Source organism: Notothenia coriiceps, unplaced genomic scaffold (genome assembly GCF_000735185.1).
Source record: "Notothenia coriiceps isolate Sejong01 unplaced genomic scaffold, NC01 NC01_scaffold00018619, whole genome shotgun sequence".
NCBI lineage: Eukaryota > Metazoa > Chordata > Actinopteri > Perciformes > Nototheniidae > Notothenia > Notothenia coriiceps.
In genome coordinates this window covers 165751-192638 of record NW_011351320.1, presented here as the reverse complement: position 1 = coordinate 192638, position 26888 = coordinate 165751, and the positions used below count along the sequence as shown (strand labels likewise).

The window sequence follows — 26888 nt, the reverse complement described above, 5'->3', positions numbered from 1 at the left end:
ACCATTAAAAAGTACAGTTACCACCAGCCATTTGTGATACACATGTTAATCCAGCCTTTAATTCGCAGGTAGTCTTGCAGCGCCCGCTGGGAGTTTATCTGCTCATTGGTGGTACATGGGTGAAATCACATGACTTACTATTTATACATAAATAGTTCTGCACTGATATCGAAACTGCGGAAGGGCGTCCTGCGAGCAGAAGAGGGGGATTTTGTATAGGACGTCTAGTTGACCCCTGCTGCTGCGGAAGGAGGTTGAACCATTAACCTGCCCTTCCTGGAGATCTGAAAGGCAAGTCTGGCTATTATAAAGCAATCAACTAAATATTTTAAGATGGAGGATGAAGGACACTGGTTGACTTTGTAATTTAGTGAAAGATGGAACATTCTTTTTCTATCCACAAATAAAAACACAAATCAGAGTAGTACACATTTCTACACTTTTATTTTTTTTTGGTGATTTTCACTTTTTTTTAAAGACCACTAGTAAAAATAATCAATAGGCCTACTATTTTTATGTAGGGTTGAGGTTAAGGTGTGAGGATGTGTGTCTGAGTCCTGAGCTGTCCCTCCCTAACCTCACAGCATTTAATCTGATTTCTCTGCCCTGTTCTCTCTGTTTCTGCTTACAACAACCAGGCCAGACTTGGCACAGTTTCCCCCCCCTGTGCCGTCATAATTCCAGATCTCGCGAACAAGTCCGTGGTGTGTAATCAACCCTGGGCCCTTGGTGTGTGTGAGTGTGTCTCGTGTCCTGTAGAGCTGAAATGTCACTTTGCTGTCAGTAGGCCTCGCAGCACAGACGGCCTGACTGTGTGACTTTGGGGCTCAGGAACTACTTTTTTGGGGGGGATTATAATGTGCTTTTTTATTTGACAGTTACTGACCTCTGTTTGTTTGTGTTCATATTCAAGAGCAAGAGGGAGTCTCAGGGCCGACGCTCAGTAGCCATGTCGTCCCTACTGCGCTGCATCTCCAGCTCTTCTGTCGCTTTGCTTCATAAAGGGGTCCGTCAGAGGATTCCTAGAAGCAGGCATTTCAGGACCTACCCTGTGTTAAGGGACCAAGAAGCCTCCAGAGGTAGGAAATGCACATCTGTCTGCTTAACCTTTCAATCTTTTTCAAGATGACAGCTCAGGTCTGCATGCTGTCTTTTGGTTTAGATTTCCTCTGTTTTTGAGTTGAGGAATTAGAGTTCACTTAAGGATATTATTATCTGGCAAGAAGAGTGGAAAACTCCACAGATCATGAACTGTTTGCAACAGGTTGCTAGAGATCTTCCATAAATAGGGAGAGCTGTAGTGAAGTGAGACTGAGGCTATGCTTACTGTACTTTGAGAGCAGAGCTGCTAACATGTGAGACCATGTAAGAGGTCAGTTAAAGGTGACACGTAAACCTTTTACTCCTGTCCAACATTATGTTCACAGACCATTGTTTTTGGAGTCTGTTTTCCGGGCAGATGTCACAGAGTGTTTGTGAGAGTTTTGCTAGTTACTGAGTGCTTTTAAGTTTGAATTGTGAATGTGTCAGTGTGGGAGTGCAGGCCTCTCTGCGTGTGGTGGCTCCGAGCCAATCACCTGCTAATAATGTCTCCATGATGGCGGGGTCACTGTGCCGTGTATGGAGAAAAAATGTGTAACCCGACACTGTTCCAGGCCACACAATCTCCGCTCTACACGCATGCTCTCTTGTGTTAAAAAACCCAAAAGGTCCCCTTTCTTTTAATAATCATTTTATATAGTGATATTGATTTCTGTGTATAAAGCTGTGTTTACATTTTTTCAAGAAAGAGCTGTTTAGAGCTTTATATGCTCTGCAGACTCAACTTTCAGCTGCTCTGTGTGTTCAGGTGTGCTCTACAAGGACCTGGTGGTTGGAGTTCCTAAGGAGACCCTACAGAACGAACGCCGCGTGGCGTTGTCTCCTGCGGGGGTTGAGGCTCTGGTGAAACAAGGCTTTAACGTGCAGGTGGAGAGTGGAGCCGGAGAGGAATCCAAGTTCTCTGATCAGCATTACAGAGATGCAGGAGCCACCATCACTGACGTCAACGGAGCCCTAGGATCAGACTTGGTTCTCAAGGTTTGAACATATCTGCTATTTGGTCACCTAAGCACCATTCTTTGTGTAGGTTGTCTGAGTCAGGATATTGCTAAATTGCTGTAGGTTCGAGCCCCCACTTTGACTGAGGCAGACCTCCTGAAGCCTAACTCCACCTTGGTGAGCTTCATCTACCCGGCACAGAACTCAGAGCTGATGATGAAGCTGTCAGAGAGGCAGAGCAACGTGCTGGCCATGGACCAGGTGCCCAGAGTCACCATCGCACAGGGCTATGACGCTCTCAGCTCCATGGCTAACATCGCTGGGTAAAGAAAACTTTCACTGAACCAAGCGTCTTTGAGCATTAGGAAAATCGCTATCAAAATGCCATGTATTATATATTTGTAGCTGTTCAGAAATGTTTATTTAAAGTAAATGTGACTTTAATGTTTTTTAGGTACAAGGCTGTGGTTCTGGCTTCCAACCACTTTGGCAGGTTCTTTACTGGTCAGATCACAGCTGCAGGAAAAGTCCCCCCCGCTAAGGTATCTTATTATGTTTGTCCTCTATGTGTTCACATTTTACAGAACGTGTCATGTTTTCATGTGGATTATCTTCGTGGTAATTATATTTTCTAAGATTTCTTTCATTTTTTTCCTCTTCTTGAAAGGGTAGTTTGGGGATTTTATTTTATTCTTATCCGGAGCAAGGGTTAAAAAGGGCGGCGGGTGTCGGATGCTTTACAGATTGTAAAACCCCCTGAAGCAATTGTGTTGGTCATTTTGTTGGCTTATACGTTGGGCAATTGCAATAAAATTGACTTATTATGCAGGTCAACATGACCCTTTACATTAAAGTTCAATGCAAAGGGTCCACACCTTCCATAATAATGATTCGGCTGTACACAGGTCCTAGTTATTGGAGGTGGAGTGGCTGGTCTGGCAGCAGCAGGTGCAGCCAAGTCGATGGGAGCCATTGTCAGAGGGTTTGACACCAGGTATCAGAAAATAATAATTAATAATAATTTCCTACTCTGTTATGATGGGTGGGATGATCATGTCTTTGATAATAATCGGACTGTTTGTCGACCGCCAGGCCAGCAGCCCTGGAGCAGTTCAAATCGTTTGGGGCAGAGCCTTTGGAGGTAGACATGAAAGAGTCTGGTGATGGGGTTGGAGGTTACGCCAAAGAGATGTCCAAGGAGTTCATTGAAGCCGAGATGGCACTTTTTGCCAAGCAGTGTAAAGAGGTCGACATCGTCATCAGCACTGCTCTGATTCCAGGTCAGCCTCATTCACTGCTCTGTTTTATATCTTTGAGTGTTTGAAGCAGATGAATCATAATTGATTGCATGGTAACAATGAGCCACTGTGGTGAATTTACTGATAACTACAACCCAACTATTGGTGTGCAGAACTTGATAAACAAGCCATAACAACTCAATGAGCCCTTTTTGATGCATATCTGAATTAGGTTTTCCGCCCCCTTGTGGAAAAAAAAGAAAAGATACATGCAGCTTTGATGTGGATTCACTGACCTCTGACTATCCCTAGATTAAAAGATATTATGAGCACCTGTCCCTGTGTTTCCTGTTTCCATGCAGGAAAGAGAGCTCCCATTCTGATCAAGAAAGAGTTTGTGGAGTCGATGAAGGACGGCTCTGTGGTGGTGGATATGGCCTCAGAGGCAGGGGGCAACATTGAGACCACCAGGCCTGGAGAGCTGTACGTTTACAAGGTGAGATTTCCGCAAAGCCAGCAGACTTTGATAGATAACATAAATGCCTTGGAAGCCTGTCTTTATGTCAAAATAATATTTTTGTATCTTTTAATAACTAGGGAGTAACTCATATTGGCTACACAGACCTGCCCAGCCGCATGGCAACCCAGGCCAGCACTCTGTATTCAAACAACGTGCTAAAGCTGCTGAAGGCCATAAGCCCAGACAAGGAATACTTCCACTATGTTCCCAAAGATGAATTTGACTATGGAACAATTGACCATGTCATCCGTGGGACTCTTGTTATGAAGGTAGGTTTTCATTTGTTATAACTGTCTACTGGCAGCCTTCCTCCCTTTCTGAATCAGACCCTGTCATGTGTTTTTACTGCTCCAAATTAGTACTAGAAAACCCAATCCCAGCTCGGAAAGCTCGTGTTGGATCCCAGCAAGAATGTTCTAAAGGTTTCAAAATATACTTTTCCAGGAATGTTGGCTTTTGACAAATTGTTTATGGCAGAGAAGGCATGCAACCTCAGTAGGACATATCAGTTTACTCATTTTTAAACTAAGCATTATTCAGACTCCTTAAAAGAGAATTTGTATTTCAAAACCTAACTGGTTCATGATTGCTGTTTGTTCAGTGTAATCTCCTTTGTGGTTCGTGAGTTTGTGTTTTGAGTGCTCCCACCATCCAGGCCAGATCTCCCACAATGCAGGACTCCAAGTCTTGATGTCTGGTTCTCACGCAAAACTCTGTGGACATCCTCTGTTTTCTCACAATGATACTCTTGTGTGTTTTATAATGTGCCCAGGAAGGGAAAGACATGTTCCCGGCCCCACTCCCTAAAACAGTCCCCCCACCCCCAGTGAAACAGAAAACAGCCACAGAGCTGAAGGCAGAGAAAGCAGCGGTGATCTCTCCCTTCAAACGCACCATGACCTCTGCTGGCGTCTACACCGCAGGTCAGACACAAACCTTCAGATACAAGCAGAAATATTCAGGCTAAATGTCAACATCATTATGTTACTTGGCTTGGAATGTCCTGTATTCTCAAATGGTAAGACATTTTTTATCTTATCAATTCTTACCATGATGTTACATTTTGCTAGCCAGTAAGTAGCAGATCCAAACAGAGCTAAAACAATGTATTTATTGAAAAACTGATTATCCATCTATCTTGATGATAGTTTAGTAGAATTTAAAGCAAACATGCAAAATAATTCATACAAAAAAGCAATCTTAAGACATTCTCATCGACCTGAAAAGGCTGTCATGGGAATATAACTTTCAGTATTTTATGATGTCTTATCATTTATAATAAAAGAAAAGCATGGTCTAAACGATTAGACCATGCTTTCAAATCTCTATGCCTTTTATCTCTTTCTCAGAGTCTTACTATCCATTAAAACAGAAAGGCCAAGAAAAGATTGATAAAGAAAGATATGCACATGTATTGGTAATACATCTGTAAGTTGCAGCCATAGTTCAACAATATCACACTATGCAGCCATAGTTCAACAATATCACATTTTAAAAGTTTTAGCCTGTCTACATTTCTCAAAAAAAAGAATATTCCTCAGAGATTGCCAAGTCTTAATGGAGCATTTGAATCCAGGCCCTCCGTTATAATTGGAAGACATTTTTTGTTCAGTATGACATGCAAGTTCAGTTCTTTGAAGTTTTAGAGAAAAATATGAAACATCACGCTCACATAACCTTTTATGGAAATAGAACTGTTTTAGTTTTTTTATTATTCCATTATCCCATTGCTCTAAGGGTAAAAATATAATGAAAAAAACATCTGCATGTTTTTCCACTACATCATTATGGAAACATAACAACAACACTGCTGTGTTTCTCTGCAGGTGTTTCCACCTGTCTGGCTCTGGGCATCGTTTCCCCCAACGCAGCCTTCAGTCAGATGGTCACCACCTTCGGCTTGGCTGGGCTTGTGGGATACCACACTGTGTGGGGCGTGAGCTCCGCTCTGCACTCACCCCTCATGTCTGTTACCAATGCCATCTCAGGTCAGAGTCAAAATAATTTGGTTTTGTCCAAATTTAAAGATGTTCTTCTGATGGTCTAAACCTGTTTCAATTTTTTCTTTTGCATCCGTCTGTCCTCTCTGGCAGGTCTGACAGCTGTTGGAGGTCTGGTGCTGATGGGTGGGGGTCTTACACCCTCCTCCGTGCCCGAGAGTCTCGCTCTTGCTGCTGCCTTCGTTTCCTCCATCAACATGGCCGGTCTGACATTCAGCACTAAAACACAGAAATAAAAACTGAACAATCATTGTCTGCCAGATCAAATGAAAACCATTTCATTTTCCTTCTTCGTACATGCAGGTGGTTTTCTGATCACACAGAGGATGTTGGACATGTTCAAGCGTCCCACTGACCCTCCTGAGTACAACTACCTGTACCTGCTTCCTGGGGCTGTGTTTGTTGGGGGATATGGAGCCTCGGTGGCTGCTGGATACAACATCGAGCAGGTCTCTGGAATATACTAAGAATACAACAAAGATATTTAAACAACCAGTATTAAAAGGTCCAGTGTGTAGGATTTATGGGGTCTATTAGCAGACGTATAATATGATGTGCAAGACTATGATTTCAGCGACATATTATCACCTGAAACTAAGAATGCTTTTATGATTTTATTCAACCTGAAGGCCACAATAGCCTTTTTAAGTAAAACAGAACTAGTAAAACTTGTCAGAAGTAACTGCTACTTAAGACGACTGTGGCTGTGTTCACAGTGGGGACATCAAATGAATTCTAAAAATAACAATTATGTTAAACCAAATAACTGAGGTTAACGCAAGTCATATTATTTAATGTTTATGTTAATAGACTGATGTACGAATGTAACTGTAAGTTATGTTAATTATATTTTTCTATTTTGCCAATAAACACTGTCAGGGGTTGAGATCATAGATTGTATATGTACTTAATAACAGTCTATGGTTCAGACTGAACCAGCCCTTGAGCAGCAGTGGTCGATTGCATTACCTTGGAGATCTCTACAATGAAGTCATAAATGTGTTGTTTTTTCCCCTCAGATGATGTACCTGGGCTCAGGCTTGTGTTGTGTCGGAGCGCTGGCAGGCCTCTCTGCGCAGCGCACCAGTCGCTTGGGAAACACCCTGGGCATGATGGGAGTGGCAGGGGGCATCGCTGCCACCCTGGGTGCCCTGAAGCCCTCCCCAGAGCTGCTGTCCCAGATGTCTCTGGCCATGGCCAGTGGGGGGACCCTGGGTAGGAAGCTTCCTGCGTTTAGAGGATCTACAATTGTGATACGCATGCTGATATACCCGCTTCTAAAAGCCTAATCTGGCACTGATTAAGTCAGTTGCAGCATAGAACAGATATTTCGGTCGTTCGCTATCCAAAGCCCCTAGGAAGCATGCTGAGAAGTATTGGTAAGGGCGATAACTTCCAAAGAGGCCTCTCTGGGTTTCAGTCTCCAAAATAAACAAAATTAATAAGGCTCGGGCATTGGCTCTTTTTGAAGTTCAACAGTTTGTTTGGAAAACCACAAGACCACCATGAATGACTTACATCTTATTAACTTTGCATGCGACTCCTCCAGTCTTTGAAGAGTGTGAATTTTTCGCTAATTCACAACAGAACATTAATCATCCTGTCCAGATACGGAGATGAGTGGATTTCGTCATCATGTGTGAACAAACGTTAGAAGCAATTAGAGAAAGCAGGATGATAAATGATGTTTTAATCAACATGCTCACACAGGCAGCGGAGCATGAGGGTTTATTTAATGTTAAACTAGACACCCTATGCTGGCTTTGAAGATCAGGCCCTGTTTGTTGGAGTAAAGTAACTGAAAGCAGGTGTTTACCTTTTAACTATGTTGTTTTTTACTTAATATTTTCTTAATCTTTGTATTCAAACAAAGCTGGTGTGCATGAGAAGTGTGATGTGCTTGACTTAGCCATATAAACTGTAGTAACTTAAAGAGATGTACTGATATCTGTTGTTTGTTGGGTCTTTATATCTCAGGTCTGACCATTGCCAAGCGTATTGAAATCACAGACTTGCCGCAGCTCGTAGCAGCCTTCCACAGCCTTGTGGGGCTGGCAGCTGTATTCACCTGCGTTGCCGAGTACATGATTGAGTTTCCCCACCTGGACACCCACCCTTCCGCCGGCGTACTCAAGACAGTCGCGTATATGGGCACATACATCGGAGGCGTCACATTTAGTGGCTCACTGGTGGCCTACGGCAAGCTTCAAGGTAACGGTTCTAAATTAAATACCATTTCTGAAATGTTTTATTGTGCATTTGTTCAATAGTCTCTACAGTATGTCCTGAAGGTCTGATCATTGTTCTTTATTTGACACAGACACACTAATATCTAAATAAACACACTGAGCTTTTCGTCCTCTGGCACTGATTGACTCTTTCATCTAGTTAAAGCCGAGATCCTCTGGTAAATCCAGGCCAGAGCCAGGGGGTGCGGGGGGGGGGTTTGTGTCCCTAATTTACATTGCAGTGCATCTGATCAAGAGGAACACATGAGAAGCTTTTTGGGTAATTTGCTATGGGTACGGGGTTCATGGCTGTGGTTGGTGGAGGGCGATGGTCTGATTTGTAGATGGAGTTCAAAGAGTTCGAAGACACTCAACCATGCTTTGGAGTAAAGTGTATTTACATGTTTTATCTTGTAAAACTCTTCCTCTTTAGCCTCACCAAAGATTGACAACTACCCCCTGCATTTAAAAAAAAGATTTTTTTGGGTTATAGGAATCCTGGACTCCTCCCCCCTGCATTTGCCAGGACGACACATGTTGAACGCCGGCCTGATGGCAGCGTCGATGGGAGGCATGGTGCCCTTCATGCTCAGCACCAGCTATGGTACTGGCATGGGCTGTCTAGTAGGAGTGTCCGGGCTTTCCACTATTATGGTGAGCCTCAATACTCCACTAAGCCGAGAGCATGTAAAGCAATAATATAATAAAATGACTAATGTATTGAAACGTTTATTTCAGTATGTACATTATCAAATTATTCCAATGAAGTTATGTTTTTCCTCTCTTTGAATATGCTGGAATGTAACGCAATCTCTCTTTTAAACACATGGAAGTAAGTAAACATTTCCTGGTGATGAAATACTTGATAGGCGAGGATACAAATCCTTAAACTCCCATCTGTTGTTGCTGATTCCGATGAACCCTTTTGAATATTGCTGCATATCAAACGAGTGTTTTTTTATTGGCTTTAATGGATTTTGACTAGCTCCTTGTTTTAATTCTACACAACTATCTTCCCAACAGGGTGTCACCCTGACGGCAGCCATCGGGGGTGCTGACATGCCCGTGGTCATCACCGTGTTGAACAGCTACTCTGGATGGGCGCTCTGTGCTGAAGGCTTCCTGCTGGACAACAATCTGATGACGATCGTGGGCGCTCTGATTGGCTCCTCCGGTGCCATCCTCTCCTACATCATGTGTGTGGTGAGTAGACGCACATGTATCCAGCCACATGTTACCTGAGCTTAGTGTCCTCTTCTCTCCTAAGGCTATGAACCGCTCCCTGCCCAATGTGATCCTGGGTGGGTACGGCACCACTTCCACCGCGGGGGGGAAGCCAATGGAGATTGTTGGCACTCACACTGAGATCAACCTGGACCAGACTATTGAAATAGTCAAAGAAGCCAGCAGCATCATCATCACACCAGGTACACACAGTACACACAACACAAGACGTTTGTGAGTTCACTGGGTGATTATAATGAATTTTGTGGCTACAATTTACATATTGGCTCACCTGCTAAGGGAGGGTAAAATAAGCTAAAACTAAAAAAAATTATATCTGCCAATATAAAGGATACATTTTTATAGGAGCCAGTGAACATGAAAATAACATGTATGAATTATTGGCATCCCTGCATGTCTGTCAAAGGTAGACAAAGAAAGGTGACAAAAACAATGAACCAGAGCTATCAGAGAGACAGACATTACCCATGATTCAATTTGAATTAAATATTCAAATGTACAGATTCAAATCTTATCCTCCAGCCCAAAGTGGAGACACTGCTGAAAAAGACCAGAGCCCTTTAGGAGAGATTTATAACAAGGTTTGGGTTGAGATCAGAGACTAAGACTTTAAACCAGATTCTCTCGTGGATCCTCCTGTACTCTCCAACTGCAGCTTTTCAGGCTGTCTGAATCAATAACCTCAACCATCACTTTCATTGGATTAATTTCATCTGACAACAAGGCTGAGCTTGACTGCTCTGCCAAAATGGGGATCTAAACTGTTTTCGCAGCACCTTTTGAAAGACTAGAAGAAATCACAAGGCTAGAGAAAATGTCCGGGATCTTGTGTAATTAATACGGCAGTAATTAATTAAACTCAGAACATACAGTATATTGAATCAGGGTAACCACAAGAGGGAGCAGTTTACCCACAAATGATCCTGCAGCCACCTGGACCTGAGTGTCAGTATATGTTTATCATCAAATGGTAAAGTATGATGCATTTGATTTTTTGGTGTTGGATGGGAACCACATCCTGATTTATTAAACAGAAAAAGCCAGACTTGGATGACAACTGAGTTGTTGTCAACTGGCCTCATCAAGAGGAACCACTGGGGAAAAAATGGAATACTTGGATTGCAAGGACAGATGTGTGGTCCAACATATTGGTTTGATTACAGAAACAGTGAAAAGTCATAAGAGCTATTGATTCCAGACTCAAGATTTCTCCATGCGCTGTCAACAACAAAGCACGGCAGTGAGGAAACAGAAGGTTCCGGTTGTCTGGGGAATTAGAAGATACGGGTTACGGGCCACTCGCTTAAAAAAACTTGATTAAGGGTAATGCTGAACTCTACAAGGTGCCTAACTACCTGGGTTAAACAGAGGTTAGACAGACCCAGGGAAAGAAGTTCTTTGCACGCAGGGGACCAAAAGCCACACCGCACATGAGAATGGTTTCAGAAGAAAATGTCTCTCAGACTATTTAACCGCTATGATTAAACACAGAGAGGAGACTTGTGGTAGATGAGGACAGGGCGAAGGGGACAAAGGAAATAATGAAGCGTAGAGGAATCATAGGGTTTATTGTTAGTGGAAATGGAACATTAGATTAAAATTACATTTGTGTATGCTATTACATCTTAACTCTCTGTATGTTGTTTCCTGTATGTTCTTAGGTTGGGGTCTGTGTGCAGCAAAGGCCCAGTACCCGATTGCAGACCTGGTGAAGATGCTGAAGGAACAGGGCAAGAGTGTCAGGTGAACATCTGCACCCATGATCATCTTTATTTACAAAAGGACTGCCAATGCTTCCCTTTGGTGGCTTTGCCCTGATAGAGATTTTATAAATAATTGTTATGAGCCAAAAACAAACTCCCTACCAACACCAGAAATGTGTATTTGCAGAATTTCCTGTTTGCAGTGCAAAAGTACTTTTTTAAAGTTTACCACACAGTACTAACATAAAGTAAAAGGAGACAAGGTCCCCATTTTAGCACATTTACTCAATTACTCTATTACTATGTTCAGATTTTGCTTGATTATTTTAATATTACCAAACCTTATTCTTATATTCCACCAAATTTCAGAGAGAAATATTGTACTTTTCACCTACTTAATGTTGCAACTATAAATCATTTTTCATCACACTACCCAAAAATATATTAAGTAGTCAATAGTAGCTTTCCCTTCACCTGGCTAGATGATACACATGCTACTTACTGTCTGGATCAGTAATAATCATTACAATACATATTCATTACATTGCTACTCTTTCTTCAGTGAAATATCTTAATACAACACCACTGAATTAATAGTACAAATCTATCAATAAGTGTTGATGAGAAGTATAACTTGCTTCCATCTCGGACAGGTTTGGTATCCATCCCGTAGCCGGCCGTATGCCAGGCCAGCTGAACGTCCTCTTGGCTGAGGCTGGTGTTCCCTACGATGTGGTGCTGGAGATGGATGAGATCAATGACGACTTCCCAGGTACACTTTAGGTTTTTTTCTACAGAGAGCTCCACATGATTGAGAATATTACGAGATGAATTGTATTAAAATAATCTCATCCTCCTTTCATTTGCACATGGAGCAGCTTTGTGTTGCATCTTGATTTTTAGACATGTCATGTTATCAGGGCAACGGTCTTGTTTTCTTAGCAACCAGACATGCTGTGTGAGACACATGGTTCTGTTTATGACGGTGGGAGATAAGTGTGGTGCTGGGAAACCCAGTGACATTAGTGAGGACAAACGCAGAGCATTACTCAAGCATTTTTTCCATATTTTGTATAAATGTGTAAACGTCTGTGGCCCACAGAGACGGACTTGACACTTGTCATCGGAGCCAATGACACCGTGAACTCTGCAGCACAAGAAGATCCCAACTCCATAATTGCTGGAATGCCAGTTCTGGAGGTGTGGAAGTCCAAACAGGTTGGTCAACTTTTGATATGTATTGCAGTCCCAACATTATAACTGCATTCTTTTTTTCTGTGAATGTAAGTGACCATATCCACTCAAACTTTACTCCAGGTGATAGTGATGAAGCGTACCTTGGGCGTGGGCTACGCCGCAGTAGATAACCCCATCTTCTACAAGCCCAACACATCAATGTTACTGGGAGATGCCAAGAAGACGTGTGACAGCCTGCAAGCGAAGATCAGAGAGGCCTACTACTAAAGACCCCCCCCCCATTAGTTTAGCATTATGGACAGTAGCTATCAAGTACAGAGACAGGTTGACAGATTCTCACTATAAGCTTTCAGGATATATATTTATGGGTTTATGCAACAAATGTGATTTTATTACAAAGATAGCCAAATTCATAAGATGATTTTTGGAAAATAAGGGACATAAATAACTCAGATTAACTACTGATTTGTAAATAAATAGTATTCAAACGTATCTGATGTCAATTTCCTTGCCTTACATTCTATATTTGAGTAGGGAACCAAACTCCCTTTAACTTTGATTAAGGTGGCAGAGCATTACTTTTAGTTTTTATATCTCACACACAAGTGTCAAAAGCAAACTTCTGAATACATTTCCTTGTCGAATTAAAGAATAGATCAAGACATAGCTTTTTCCCACCGGGAAAAAAAAAATACCCTAAATTAGGTGGATTTTATAATTTACTATAATCCAGTTTATTGCAACTGCTATTTGTTTTTGATTTACTCATGTAGCAAACACACCACATTCATGCTTGGCAATTGTAATCCTTTTGTGTTTTATTGCATATTCTTAAACAAATAATATTTACAAAACAAAATATCACTTGGCAATAAATAAAACAAATCACAAATGAGCTTGCATGTAAATCTACTTCTCAGCTACAGATCCTAAGTCTCTTTAAACTGCTTTCTCATTTTCCAGCTGATCTTTCTTTTCTTGTTTTGATTTGTTGACAACTGAGTGTAGGTACGAGTAGAAAAAGAGAAGGTTATCATATTCTCCATTGTACTCCTGAGCAAGGCAATGCTTGTGGAAGTCCTTGAGAAAATAATAAATCGCCTCGATAGTAGCTAGGTAGGTGTCTGGTTTGCCCCTCTGACTCCGCCAGAAACACGTTTTCCTCGTCTTCAGCTCCACCCGGAGGATACCTGGAGGAGAACACATGTCAGTCAGAGTGCACACGCGAACACGGAGTGAGATCATGTTAAACAGCGATGTGGGTGAAGTGCATTTGCCCCTAATAATCACCAGCAGTCAGAGCTATTTAAAAAGCTGCACGATACAATCTGCCATGATTACCTTGCAGTCTCTCATCTGTGCTGATCTTGTTGGTCTGGTTCCATGTGCTGTCAATGAAGACCACCCTCTGTAAGGGATACGCCCTGGACTCCAAGCCCTTTGATTCATCTGAGGTCCCTGACCCTGGGCTGTCAGCAGTGTCCGTGGCCCCTGTCACTTCCTCTCTTTTCAGCCTCTTTATACAGGGTTCACCAGAGGGGCCGTGTGACCTGCTGTCGGTCATGTCGTGCAAACACTGGATCATGTCAAGAACCGAGACAGCCCCTGGACCCGGGAACACCAACACCACCTAGAGAGGCAGAGGGACAACACAGATTCAGAGTAGAACATTGTCGTACACACCAAGACTGGATATGTCCTTTCTTCAATTTGATTATTTATACATGCCGATATTTAGAAGCACTGAGATAATATAACACAGGGTTGAACGCAGCAAATTAAAAGTGAAAGACGGAGATAATTGAATTGACTGAAACAGAGACATTTCAATTGAAAGCTATCTATTACAAAAAGCACACAAGGCGTGTGCACTAAAGCTTTGGTAATTCTGTATGTAAAGTTTAATGATGGTATTATGATTACATAAAAAATGTAATGTTAATTAAAAGATAAATAAAGGTGCACTGACAGAGGAGTTTTCCCAAATGGGTACAAGAAGGAAATGAAGCAGCAAAAATATGAAGACAATGAAGAGCAATGGAACTGAAATAATGGGTTCACAGATTCATTCATAAAAAAAAAGAACCTACAATTTTTTGATAACTTAATAAATGGTTATATTTTATAAAAACAATTTTAACTATTTCTTAGTTCAAACAACATCATTATGATAATTGCTTGTCTTTAATAAATTGAATAACTGGGTTTTTAACTTTCACATAAGACATTTGAAGACGACTTCACATTGATTTTGAAAATGTAACTAATGTAATTTTTTCTTATACCATATAATCAACATTCTTTTAGGATGCAGAACAACTAACCTTGTTCTTCTCGTAGTCAGGTATGCAGGGGTAAGTGTATATGTTGACGTCGCTGGGTGCGAGGATCTTGGCATGGATTGCAGTGCTCTTTCCATCAGTCTCATTGGGATGCTTGATGATGTCTATCTTCACAGGAAGCTGAGCAACACATACAATATTAAGAGTTGCGTGCGTCCAGAAGACAGTTACAGTTCAACCACCCCATTTTTACAATTTCAAACATTACTTTTAGGATTTTAAATTACATAGTACTGCTAAATTACAGCAGCTCTCTCAAAAGAACAATCAAGAGAGTCCTGACCTCTAACTGACCTTGATCATAGGGATTTCTTGATGGCTGACACCCAGTAAGGAGCAGCATGTGTAGCAGAAGAACATCCTTGATCCTCCACATTTAGAGCATATTGATCTGCCCCTCTCCTTCGCCTTCTCCAGCACCGCATGTGATGCCAATTTTAGACCTTGAAGAGGCTCCTTGGCTAGCTCACGGGTGTCTGATGAATCACTGGAGACTGTTGTTTTGTCAGGGCAACTAGGATGGAGATGCTGGTGTTGATCCAGGCTGCTCATGCTTGCTCTTAAAATGTTGACAGACCAGTGCTGAAGTATGTGGGCCCTACGGCTGGAAAAAGAATGACAAACAAATCAAGCAAATATTGGAGGGCAGAAATGAATCAACATTTACAAAACTTTAAATGATATGGGCCCAATAATGTGGAAAAGCCATTAAAAAGCTAGGGATTGCTATTCAAAAAGAGTCCACATGAGTTTTTTTCCCAGAAAATCTTAATTGTGTTGGAAAAATGTATATGTATTACGATTGCTTTTTTTAATCCATAAATTGTCATATGAATTATAATTTAATGTCCTTTTCCGTTTTTTTTAAGTAACTTGATATAAAATATGTGGACTTTATGATTTGTTCTATTGGTAGTGGTAGTTTTAATTAATATTAATGTTCTGAATTTATTTGACTGTTTATCATACTGACAAATCCACAATAGCAAAAGTATTTTCTTTCCAGACATTACATATTCCTAGTTTAAACATTGAATCAGCCATATTTACCCTTTCAAATACTGGCACATTATGAATCATTGTGGCAAAAATCTAGACAAGGGATTTTGTCACAGAAAGTGCATTAAATTAATAGCATTAAACCAGATTCGTTTTAGTCGACACTATAAGACTTTTGCAACTTGAAAAAGAGTGTGGAAATTTGTTTGCAACCTGACACTGGTGCATAGAGAGCAGAAGCTGTGTAAATGGTTGTTACGTGATTTAGCCACAAACACAAGTAGCTTAACAACGGTGCACACAAATCTGTCAAGCATGTGAGAGTTCGTTAACACAACAAGCTAACATTAAATACTTTCTCCCTCTATAGCTTCTCTTTCGCTCTGTGTCATCTGACGATAGACTAACCACGTACAGTACATCTGCCCCGGATTACACACCTTAGATTAGTTAACGGTACAGTACTCTCAACATTACCTGGTTAACTGGAGTAAAGGCATATTATTTTAGCAAACTCAGCATGTTTAGCTCCGTGCTGCTAGCAGACAAAAATCATACAGTGGCTAGGTAGGTTCACTAATACCACATACATAAAAACATACGTTTGTGTTTTTAAATTGAGTTGTAAGCAATACATTGTCCACTCACTAGTCAATCTCGATAAACACGTGTCAACCGGTATGCATGATGTAAAACCATACGAACCATAACATTTTATCCATGTGTTTCAAGCTTATCCATGTGTTTCAAGCTCAACCGGGGTCATGGATGTTTAAAGAGGACTGGACACAGCGTCGTAGGCGGGGCCACCGGTCAGTCCTATGAGGGTTGCTCAGTAGCGTATGAAGCCAAAATAGAGCACATGTTGATTCAGAAAGTACCCGGATCATCCGGGGCCTTTTGTTTATACAGCATGCGCACTGGATTTTAGCGTAAGCCCCGCCTCCGATCTCCCGCTCTCGGCTCAGTCATCAGTTTTTATCGAATTTTACAATCGTTAAACCCTCGTGATTTAAAAAGTGTTTGTGCTGGGTAGTTTATTTAGCTCAAAAATACTTCTACGTTCTACGTCAGACGTCTCGTTCCCTAACTAAGTCAATGGGAAAAAGTATTTCTGGGCCGAAATCACTTGACTGAAGTTGTAGTACCACCGTTTGGACATTCCAAAAATCAGCTTCGATGCTGGTACATTCGACGAGGTAAGTGTCTTCTTCAACCCGGAAATACTGTCCCTGGTATAATGGACATTGTACTTTTGTTATTATTCTCAGGGCCGGCTCTAGACATTTTGGTGCCCTAGGCGAGATTATGATTTGGTGCCCCCCCCCCCCTCCAAGCAATACACAATAGAATATAAAGAATAAATGAAAAATCTCTACAAAAGACCAATACACTACAAAAACTGAAATATATTGATATTGACATGGTTAAATACATAAAGAAGGTTTCAAATATATTCATTATTGTATGAACATGTTTTAATTGGGAGGTGGACGACACATCCTCTGGGGGGGGTCCCGGGGGTATGTCACCCAGGAAAGATTTTTTTTTTTTACATTTTAAAGTAAAATGCTTCAATCTGGTGCAAACACAGAATTACTAGAGAATACTAGATCTAGGGGGTACATCTCTAAAACACCCATATGAAAAAGATCGGTTTACATTTTAATAATCAAATAAGTATGTGAACATAACCAATAACCAACCATAGCCAATAACACATAAATATAACGTATTTTATTTTTGTTGTTCATTTATATCATATTTTACCTAGTTAACATTCATTTATTTATGTATATTTTTGTATCTCTCTCTTTGGTTTACTACAAGTATACATTGGAATGATTTCAAACCTGTTTATATGTATCCTAATAATTATAAAGGAGTGCCATGGAAATATTTGTTTACATAAATTGTGACCAAACCGTTTGAGACCCACTGAGATAACTTGGACTAAAGTAAACTATCTAAACACTCAGAGTCCTTTACCTCACTGAGCTGTAGTTATCAGCCTCAATCCAACAACAATCCGCGGTACCGATGCATGTGCCCTCTCTCTCTCTCTCTCTTGCTCGCTCGGAGGCTAGCTCGCACTTTGGCTGTGAGCTGCGGGCGCCTAATACGCCAACATCCCCCACTTTCATCACTTACAGCGCCCATCGTACAGGGCAAATGAAAAGTGTAACCGGGGTGAAAAGGGTGTTACCTTGACTTAATTATGAATGTTGTTACATCTAGGCTGAAAATTAGGATGAGCCAAACAGTCAAAAATGTTTTTTTTCCCTCCCAGAGCAGCGCCCCCCTAGATCTTGCGCCCTAGGCAACCGCCTATTTCGCCTATGCCAAAAACCGGCCCTGAGGGGCAGCCCCACCTAGTGTCAGCAGAAAGTATTACAAATAATGATTACAAATAAATGCTAACAAAATATATAAAATATATATTTAAACCATGTTTAATAATCTGATTCGTCTGTACATTGCTGTTTTAGTCTGTGTTCTTCTAATTAGTGTCTACAGTGTGTGCCCATTTAGCTGTTTAGAGCCATGTGGGTCAAGCNGCGCAGGCTACACACCGAACCCGCCCCGCGGCGGCTGCGGCGAATAATCGATTAATATTCGCCAGGGCTGTCCGATTTTCGAATTTGATCATGGTCAGTTTCTGGCATCCCTAATATCTGCAAGGTGCCAACACTTGTATCTTAAAATCTGTAACTGACCATGATCAAATTCGAAAATCGGACAGCCCTGGCGAATATTAATCGATTATTCGCCGCAGCCGCCGCGGGGCGGGTTCGGTGTGTAGCCTGCGCTGCTGGCTTCCTCCAAGTTTACAGTAAAACAAACTGGTGGTGTGACCAATGGCCATGTACAAGTATTAATACTATTACTATTATTAGCATTAGTCTATATTTTGGTTGAAACTAAGCCAGGAAAAAAAAGAAAAACATAAATAATAATACAAATATATATAAATAAAATCGAATTTTAAAAAATAATTTTCGATTATGGAGACTGTAACGAATATTCGAAAAATCGAATAATCGCTGGCATCCCTAGCAGATATACACCCACAGCATAGTATGTGGTTACATTCTAGGTATGATGTGACGTGATTTAATTGGCAGATAATCATTTATTTTATTAAAAGTGACAAAATAGTATACGATCTAATTCCTGGAGAATTCAATCTGACTGTGACCCTGATGAACTGTCAACTAGATTCATAAAGAAAACAACAAATCTAGCGTGACCCAATAGCTTTTAAAATAGCCAGTATGTAACACTCATTGATTTGTATGTTTGTATGTAAGTCATTATTATTAATCAGCAGGTTTTTTTCCTAGATTCATCATTTAATCTTTTATAAAATGTCAGAAAAGTTTATTACAGTTTCTTGGTTTTCATGATGATGTCTTTAAATGTCTTGTTCTGTCAGTCCAAAAGCCAAATATATTCAGATACAAAACAGAGAAAAGCAGGACATGAAAAATCACTAATATTAGCCGATTATCGAAACAGACAAGAGTTACTTTTTCTGTATATAATATTGATTAACCCATTAGTTGACACACTTATTGTATCTCTCATATATTTGTTGAACCACAAAATGTATTAATAATAATATAAAAACAAGACTTGGGTAGATAATTCAGCACAAAAAAGTCAGCAGAACAAGCTTTCAGAGTTGTTGCACCAGAGGCGGAAATGATAGTAGGACATATAATCAATCACAGAGTCCTCCAGCCGATAGCACCTTAGGGAGAGGAACTGCACAAACATTGATACTGATGTAGAGCTGGGAGGAACAGTGGATGGATTTGGAAATACCCTAACCTGCTCATTCTCTGATTCAATCATCATTTTTGTTAACTGCGTCAGAAAGGTGATGATTAACACACGATGAATCCTGAGGCATAAGTGTGTGATTGTATCTATCATCCTCACCTTTTCAGCTAAATAAGTATCAAATAAAAACCTGTTTTTCTTCTGGAGATATTTCAGCATAAAGCATGTTTGATGGTACGCCCATGTTTAGGCATAGAAGTATAAAAAATTTCTCCTTCCACTATAATAAATGGAAGTTAAAGATTTGTGGTGCTCAAAGTAAAAGAAAAGTGCATTTAAGACAGTTGAAAACTCATTTAAAATGTAAAAAAGGCGTTGTTTCAGGCGAGGTAGCCTACTAAACCTGCTTTACAGACGGTAGTAGAGTTCATTTTCTCTACCTAATTGACTGAACAATGAATATGTTTTTCTGTTTGCTCATTGTAAGATACTGCCATCGGTTGTGTATATCTGAAAAGCCATGTCCAAACAAACACATTGCTAAACTCAGGCCCGCTGTGTCCCCAGCTGATTTGAAAAGGTTTAATGGGTGTATTTCCTCTCGCTTATCTCCTGCAGCCATGGATGTAAAACAACTTCTACTTCTATGTTTTATTCCCTTTCACCTGCCTTAGCAAGACTTCTGTAAAAGTGGTCCAAAAACTGCTGCAAGCATTTGACCAAGTGCTCGAAATGGTCTCATGTGACTCCCATTAAGATTTCTTTCCACTGGCTTTCCACCAAATATTTTTAGTTTAGAGCCTTGCCTGTTTAAAGAGCACAGCGGACCTACAGTACATCAGGTCTGATCGGGGTTTGTTGGTTATCCCCGGGCTCAAGACAAAAGGAGAAGGTGCCTGAGGTTGTAACTCCTAAACCTTGCAACTTTTTTCCTTTTTACATGTCTTTAGCTTTGTTGGTATCCTTTAGTATAGTTTGTCTTTCACTTGTTGTTTTGTGTTGTTGTTTTTTTTACCTAAAATCACTTTATAAGGTATGCTGTATGAACAAATGTGTGGTCATTATTATATATTGTTATTATTATTACTATCATCTTCAGAGCCAGTTTGTATTCTACATCTCTTTTGTCAAAACGCTTACTGGAATATCTAGCAGTATTTAAAAAGAAATACAGCTCTGAAAAAAATTAAGAGACTACTCCACATTTTTCTTAAATCTCAATCTCTACATGTATGACAGCCATTCTATTCCAGTGTCTGTTGAATTCCAACACAGAGAGAGGTTGTCAGTAGTTTGAAGAATATAATAACAAATGTTAATTTTACTCAAACACATACCTATAAATAGTAAAACCACAGAAACTGACATTGCTGCAGTGGTCTCTTCATTTATCCAGAGCTGTATGTAGTGTGAGGTTCACTCTGCACATCTTACCGACAATTTCCCCTGTCATGAAGAGGAAATAGAGCAAAGCTGCCATGACCAGCCTCTTCATCACTTTCTTGTGTTTGATGCTGTCCCTCTTCTTGGTGCAGTTCTCGCAGGGGTCCATGTTGAGCCCCGGGCTGCCCAGGCTGGAGGAAGAGTCCAGCAGGGAGTCATCATCATCCGCCGACACCACCAGCGTGTTCACCGCCACCCCGTTGGAGTTAGCCCCGGAGGAGTAGTCCGACATCTCCCCGGAGACCACCACCTTGAGCTTGTTGAATTTGGGCGTCTCGTCGTCCCCCAGCTCGTTGGAGAAGTCGAAAGGCTCGGTGTCGCTCAGGTCCCAGTCGTTCCTCTCCCTCCTGAAGACGGACCGCACCTTGCTGAAGAGCCTGCCTCCAGACATCTTTGCTAACACTGAGGTTTATCCAGGCCTCTCTATGGAATCAGTTCCATTGTTGTAGGTTCAAGTCTTGCATTTCTACTCCGGTTGAGTACCTAGAGGAGACACAATAAATTAAACGACAACGACATTTACGACAACTCAACGACAACGCAATTCACTCCAGATCCTTTCAGATTATCATTGTGGAAGTTGTGCTGGTTAACTTTGAGTCATCTTTTAAAAATATATATAGCATAAGCTAAAGAGTAACAAGCTAGCTAGTAAACGTTAGCTGTCTTGTCGTGATAGTTAGCCACACACAGACATGTAATGTAGTCGAAATACAAGCCGGTTTACCTAATATATATCCTTTATGGTTGTCAAGTATCGATTCGTCTTTAAATTGAAAACTGTCATTAGACTGGTGTCAACATCAGTCGTTGCTCTCACCTCCCCGTCTGCATTAACAAGTTTGGTTTCGCCCACAGTCACGTGATGACGCACGAGTCACATGACGTTTTTTCCAGACGCACATCCAAACATCTCTGCTGTTGTTTCTCTTTCTTGTGTGCGAAAAAACGGAACCCATTACACAAAGTTACTGTTAAATAGACAAGCAATCAGGTAAGACTATGTTGTGACTGTTAGAGGTTGTGTAGTTGCTGATGTGTCACGTTATGAAGCTGCTCAGCATGCTAGCTAATTTACTTCCTCTATGGTCAGATGTTCTGATAAGCTAACTGATCATTTACAGCCGACAAAATGTGACTGATTTATTGATGCCTCTTTTTCAAGTTCTGAAGCAGCCTGGGTCAACAGAGTCGTTGCATATGGAGGTAGAGGAGATGGAAGATGAAGGACCTCCACACATTGAAGGTATGTGTGTGTGTGTGTGTGTGTGTGTGTGTGTGTGTGTGTGTGTGTGTGTGTGTGTGTGTGTGTGTGTGTGTGTGTGTGTGTGTGTGTGTGTGTGTGATCTGGCATCTGCCGTCTTGACTTGTCTGGCATGAATTTCTGTATAGATTGTTACAGATAGCTGTTAGTTTGTGCCTTTCATGCATCCTTATTACATATCTATACGACAGTGTTGTTCCCCAGCTCAATATATTTTGACAGAGGGTTTTACATTCTTTGTAACATTTTCTCCTTAGGTAAGTTTTCAAAGTACATTTTCCCTGGTCAATTTTAAAACCAGCTGCAGATCATTGCCAACTGATGTCATACTGATTAAAACCAGGCCCTTAAGTTTGTGTGTATGACTGTTTTCTTATACTTCAGACAATGATATCTCTTTCAAGTTGGACCTTGCGAAACAAGTTAAAATGAGTGTTGTACTGTCATTGCACAGTTACTTAACCCCAATACTACCGTCTCTGTTATTATATATTGAGGTGTAAGAGGACATGAATAGTCATGAACATGGGTATCTGTGTCATTTTAACCATATCCATGTCAACATTGTCCAATTTTCAGAAAATTAGTATGTTCATGAATAAATAGCATGCACATTTTATTGCACAGTTGTTATACTTGCACTGTTTTATTTTGGTGGAAAATAAATGAATATGGGGTGGACTGTGCAATGTCTTCAGTACTGAGACCACCTAGAAGGATTAAAAACTGTAGAACTGCAGCTGAGGGAGCAGATAGCGAATCGTACGCCAAAATTATCCATGATGGTAGTTTCATACATTTATTTCTTCATCCAACAGTACAACATTTCCAATACGTGCTGTGACTTTCCTATTGCATGCTTGTTTCACCCTGGTAAAAAACGATATGCTTACTGGTACGCTTATCCCACCACCGCCTGTCTCCCATTATATACAACTACACCAGGTGCCCAAATCACCGAGTGTCCAAAGATGCCTTCAAATGAAAGCAACTTTATCGAACTTAAATAATAACACATAAATAATAATACATTTACTATAAACAAAACAAAACGAAAATATATATAACAGACATAATATATAGCTCCAACACTGTGTGACACAATACTAAATACATGATTTCCTCAACATGTGACAGAGCTCCAGTTGGACTGTTTGGAGAGCACGGCGCCTGTAGAGAACGTGTTTGTTGATAAGAAAGCTGTGGACAAACTCACAGAGGGATTACTCTCTCACTACCTACCAGATCTACAGAACTCTAAACGAGCCCTGCAAGAGCTCACGTGAGTATTTTGCTTGTTTGGTTTTAGGTACGGCCATCCCTAATAAATACACATTTCACCAGTATTATCTCACCACAATGGTTTTAATAAGCACAGCCTTATTCAAGCTACTTGTGGATACAACTTTAAAAGTGGCAAGATTAGAGACATATTAATACATCCCATGGTGGAGAAAGTTTATAATGTTTTTCTTCCAACTAAAGATTACAATCAGGGACTTCAGGGATATGTTATCCCAAACAGGTTTTGTTGTTTAGTTCCTTCACTTGGTTAGTAAGTGCTTAAATAAATAAAACATTTATTTTCAATGTAAATAAGAAATAATAAAAAACTTGCTTGTTTATTGCTTTTGATTTGTCCTTCAATATTAAGGATGGTCCCATCTATCCCAGAGTTAAAGAGATCATAAAGGACGAAACTCAGCAATTACTGAGTACATAAAACAGCCAACAGGTGACTGTCAGTATGTGATTCCTATAATGACAGAAACCAGTATACAGTAAACGACTCTGTGGCACAGGTCAACATGCTTCAGGCAGAACTGGATGGATGGGTTGTCTTGTTGCTTTAATGCTGGTAGTGCTGAGTTTACCGTTCATTTCACTATGAACATGCTGGTTCACTTGTCAAGAACAAAGTCAACATGAACAATCTGTGCAACACTTCAAAACATCCAGGAATGTATCTGAATAATTAGCGCATGTGAATATTCTCTACATATTTACTCTGATGGAAGTTTTGAATATTTAGAAGATGTCCTTTCAATTTAAGAAATGTTTTGTTGAAAAAAGGCCTCTTGACTCTAGTTCTTTCTCTCCATTTGTATCCTGACCAGACAAAATCAGGTGATATTGTTAGACACACTGGACCAAGAAGTCACCAAATTCAGAGATTGTAATGCCTTACTGGACCTCAATTCACTGGTATGTTGGGACTGAATTATAATCTCATATTTCACACTTATCATTGTCTGTTTTCTTTACTTACCAATGGGAATGCTTTCTAATCCAGTTTGTTGTATTTAGTTTACAGAGGCAAAGGTTTACCACAATAAACTGGTGAACATAAGGAAAGAGATGATCATGCTCCACGAAAAAACAACTAAACTAAAGGTACCTTTTCTTTGAATGTATTACTGGGAAATGGGTGATGCGATGTTAAAAAATGGCATGAAAAATGTGTGTATTAATGCAAATAAACGGTTCACACACTGTTTGAATGTTAACTTGTGTCTTCTCTCAGAAAAGAGCCTTGAAGCTGCAGCAGCAGAAGCAGAACGAGGCGCTGGAGAAGGAGCAGCAGCGTGAGAAGGAGCTCGAGAGAGAAAAGCGGCTTGTTGCCAAACCTGCGAAAAGATCTTAGGATCCCCGAGTATGTCTGCTGAATGAATGTACAGGTGCTTTTGCATGCCTTAGCCTATTTATTACATATCAACTATACTACACATGACTACTGCTGAACATTTTCCAAAGCAAAAGTATTTTAGACTTTTAAAAAATGATAATGTCTGAGCTTTTGGGCCTTTATTTTACTGGATACAGGGAGAGAGAGGAGAGATTAGACACAGTTTAGTTTTCAACCAGGAACATCCTGATCACATATCCATTTTACGTCTGTAGGACTGACCCCTCATCATTTTTATGTTTCAGAATCTGTTTGACTGCCATCCACTCATTTTGGTACTTATCTATTTAAAACATGCTCAATACATGTGATCTATTATAATTACATTATTGTTACATGTTTATGCAGTTGACAGAGGTCACTCATGTGACATGTTTGCTCTGAATTACTTCAAAGTACAACAGCATTTTTTGTATAGCTTTATTGCCTCTCAAACATTGAATTCTCAGCAGGTCAAACTCCATTGGTTTTGTTGTGATAGAAATAACGCCCAGGTGTACTACCTTTTAGCTGCAAAAATACTTTTGGTGGACAGCTTCTCAAAAAAAATAAAAATAAAGATTGGTTTGAAATGGGGCTGATATATTGCTTTCAATAGAAACATTATTTTTTTATGAAACACCCTTCTTTATACCTGCACTGAATTAGAAAAATTTGATTTTTAATGTGAAAGTCTAAAAAAAAGTATTTGTAAATTAATTGAGAACAATCGATTCCAAAATCTTTAACACAAATAAGAATAGAGTGATATGCTTTGGGATATGGTTCACATAAACAGTACACGGTAAATAGGCTAAAAAATGCAATAAGCATGGTATGGTCTTTTATGTTGAACATTGCCAATATCACCACAAACCAAAGATCTGGACTGAATCATCCAATGCTGGTACTTCTCACTATCAACCTCTGGTGACACACAAACTGGAGCACTTCCCCGAGAGTGGAACAAATCGCTCAAAGACACTTTAGCCGCCGTCAGACAATTGCCAGGAGGAGAATCAATGTGGTTGCTGTCTTTTGTTAAAGATTAAGTGTTAATATAAGTTGTTACATGCCCTGTTAGTGTTGAATGTTATAAAACAAGTATGTTGTTTGGATAGATCTGCATTCTGCACTAAACATAACTGACTGTATTTCTGCGATCCAGATGATGAATTTGTGAACATATGTACAAAACTTTGCCCCGCCACACACAGCAGCTGTTAATTAATATGTTAATGTGTTATTTGTTAATTATATTTGATTTTTTAGACCTCTCAAAAAGGCTTCTATGCACTACCCGCGCCTGGAACTCCACTGTTTATACAATTCATAATAAAATAACACAAACTGGTCTGAAAGTGCATTTCATTTTTTTTTTCATTACCTGGTTTTAGTATGCTTAAGCTGTGCACTTCAGTATGTGTGAGAGGGTGAGTACCGCTGTAGTGGTAATTTTCATTGATGCACACATTTTATAATGCCAAATTGGTTCTCAAGTGTGTGTTTTAGAGACTCACTTCTTTATGTCTACTGCATGGTGTGAAATAGGGCTGCAACTTACAATTCAATTATTGAATTTGCAGATTTGCTTGATTGTTTGGTTTGGTCTTCGAAACAGTAAGAACGCCATTCCGAGTTTCTAAAAGTGCAAGGTGATCTTTAAATTAGTTATTGTGTACACCCTAACATATTCAGTTTAATAAGATACAAAAAACAACAACAGAGAGAGCAAGACATCTCCATTGGAGCTGAGAGGCAGAAAACAGCAATATCTGCAATTTATGCATGAAAATATACTTTTACAAATTCATCAACAATCAAAAATAGTTAGCCATTTTTTCCGGTCAATCAACTAATCATTACAGCCCTGAAGAAAATGTCCCTTTTTAGGGCCATGTGTACAATACAAATTAGTATGAAATAAAACAGGAAAAAGGCCATTTTGCATTAAAAATCACTTTAATATATACAAATGTAAATTACTTGATATTTATCCAAATGGTTGGAGTTTTTTTGTTGATCAACTAATTGATTAGTCGACTAATTGTTGCTGCTCTACTGTAAACACTTGTTTTCAGGACCACATGTACATAGATTTACTTTTGACTTGTGTTTAATATCTTAGTCCACTAGGTGTCAGCAGAGACCAGAATAATTTTCACAGATTTGAAGCTATGATAGGCAAACCTGCTCCAGTGAGTCTGTGCAGGATATT

At 40.1% G+C, this 26888-nt stretch overlaps 4 protein-coding genes across 5 annotated transcripts; 2 read left to right on the top strand and 2 right to left on the bottom strand.

Annotated features, from left to right (window-relative positions):
- The first annotated feature begins 642 nt into the window (after nt 1–642).
- On the top strand, nt 643–12831 carry nnt2 (nicotinamide nucleotide transhydrogenase 2). The gene is made up of 22 exons (XM_010777785.1): nt 643–704; nt 914–1079; nt 1850–2079; nt 2164–2363; nt 2495–2582; nt 2946–3034; nt 3133–3320; nt 3641–3774; nt 3876–4067; nt 4571–4721; nt 5625–5786; nt 5892–6002; nt 6102–6247; nt 6818–7013; nt 7776–8009; nt 8520–8680; nt 9050–9229; nt 9294–9453; nt 10933–11014; nt 11628–11746; nt 12077–12192; nt 12292–12831. The coding sequence occupies exons 2-22, from the start codon at nt 950–952 to the stop codon at nt 12436–12438; spliced, it is 3216 nt and encodes a 1071-aa protein (XP_010776087.1). The 5' UTR covers nt 643–704; nt 914–949; the 3' UTR covers nt 12439–12831.
- Nucleotides 12832–12964: 133 nt separating this feature from the next.
- Nucleotides 12965–16375, bottom strand: dtwd1 (DTW domain containing 1). 2 transcript variants are annotated; one of them, XM_010777782.1, is made up of 5 exons: nt 16218–16375; nt 14808–15117; nt 14496–14633; nt 13513–13801; nt 12965–13361 (listed from the first exon to the last, which is right to left on the bottom strand). In XM_010777782.1, exons 1-5 carry the CDS (start codon nt 16232–16234, stop codon nt 13111–13113), a joined length of 1005 nt encoding a protein of 334 aa, XP_010776084.1. In that variant the 5' UTR covers nt 16235–16375; the 3' UTR covers nt 12965–13110. The 2 variants fall into 2 exon arrangements, with proteins under 2 accessions (XP_010776084.1, XP_010776086.1); XM_010777784.1 differs by having other exon boundaries at nt 16161–16366.
- Nucleotides 16376–20667: 4292 nt separating this feature from the next.
- Nucleotides 20668–21578, bottom strand: LOC104951148 (zinc transporter 4-like). The gene is made up of 2 exons (XM_010777781.1): nt 21469–21578; nt 20668–21224 (listed from the first exon to the last, which is right to left on the bottom strand). Exon 2 carries the CDS (start codon nt 21130–21132, stop codon nt 20683–20685), a length of 450 nt encoding a protein of 149 aa, XP_010776083.1. The 5' UTR covers nt 21133–21224; nt 21469–21578; the 3' UTR covers nt 20668–20682.
- Nucleotides 21579–21603: 25 nt separating this feature from the next.
- Nucleotides 21604–26024, top strand: bloc1s6 (biogenesis of lysosomal organelles complex-1, subunit 6, pallidin). Its single transcript, XM_010777780.1, has 6 exons — nt 21604–21735; nt 21907–21987; nt 23143–23287; nt 24123–24210; nt 24313–24399; nt 24530–26024. Exons 2-6 carry the CDS (start codon nt 21942–21944, stop codon nt 24647–24649), a joined length of 486 nt encoding a protein of 161 aa, XP_010776082.1. The 5' UTR covers nt 21604–21735; nt 21907–21941; the 3' UTR covers nt 24650–26024.
- Nucleotides 26025–26888: the final 864 nt, after the last annotated feature.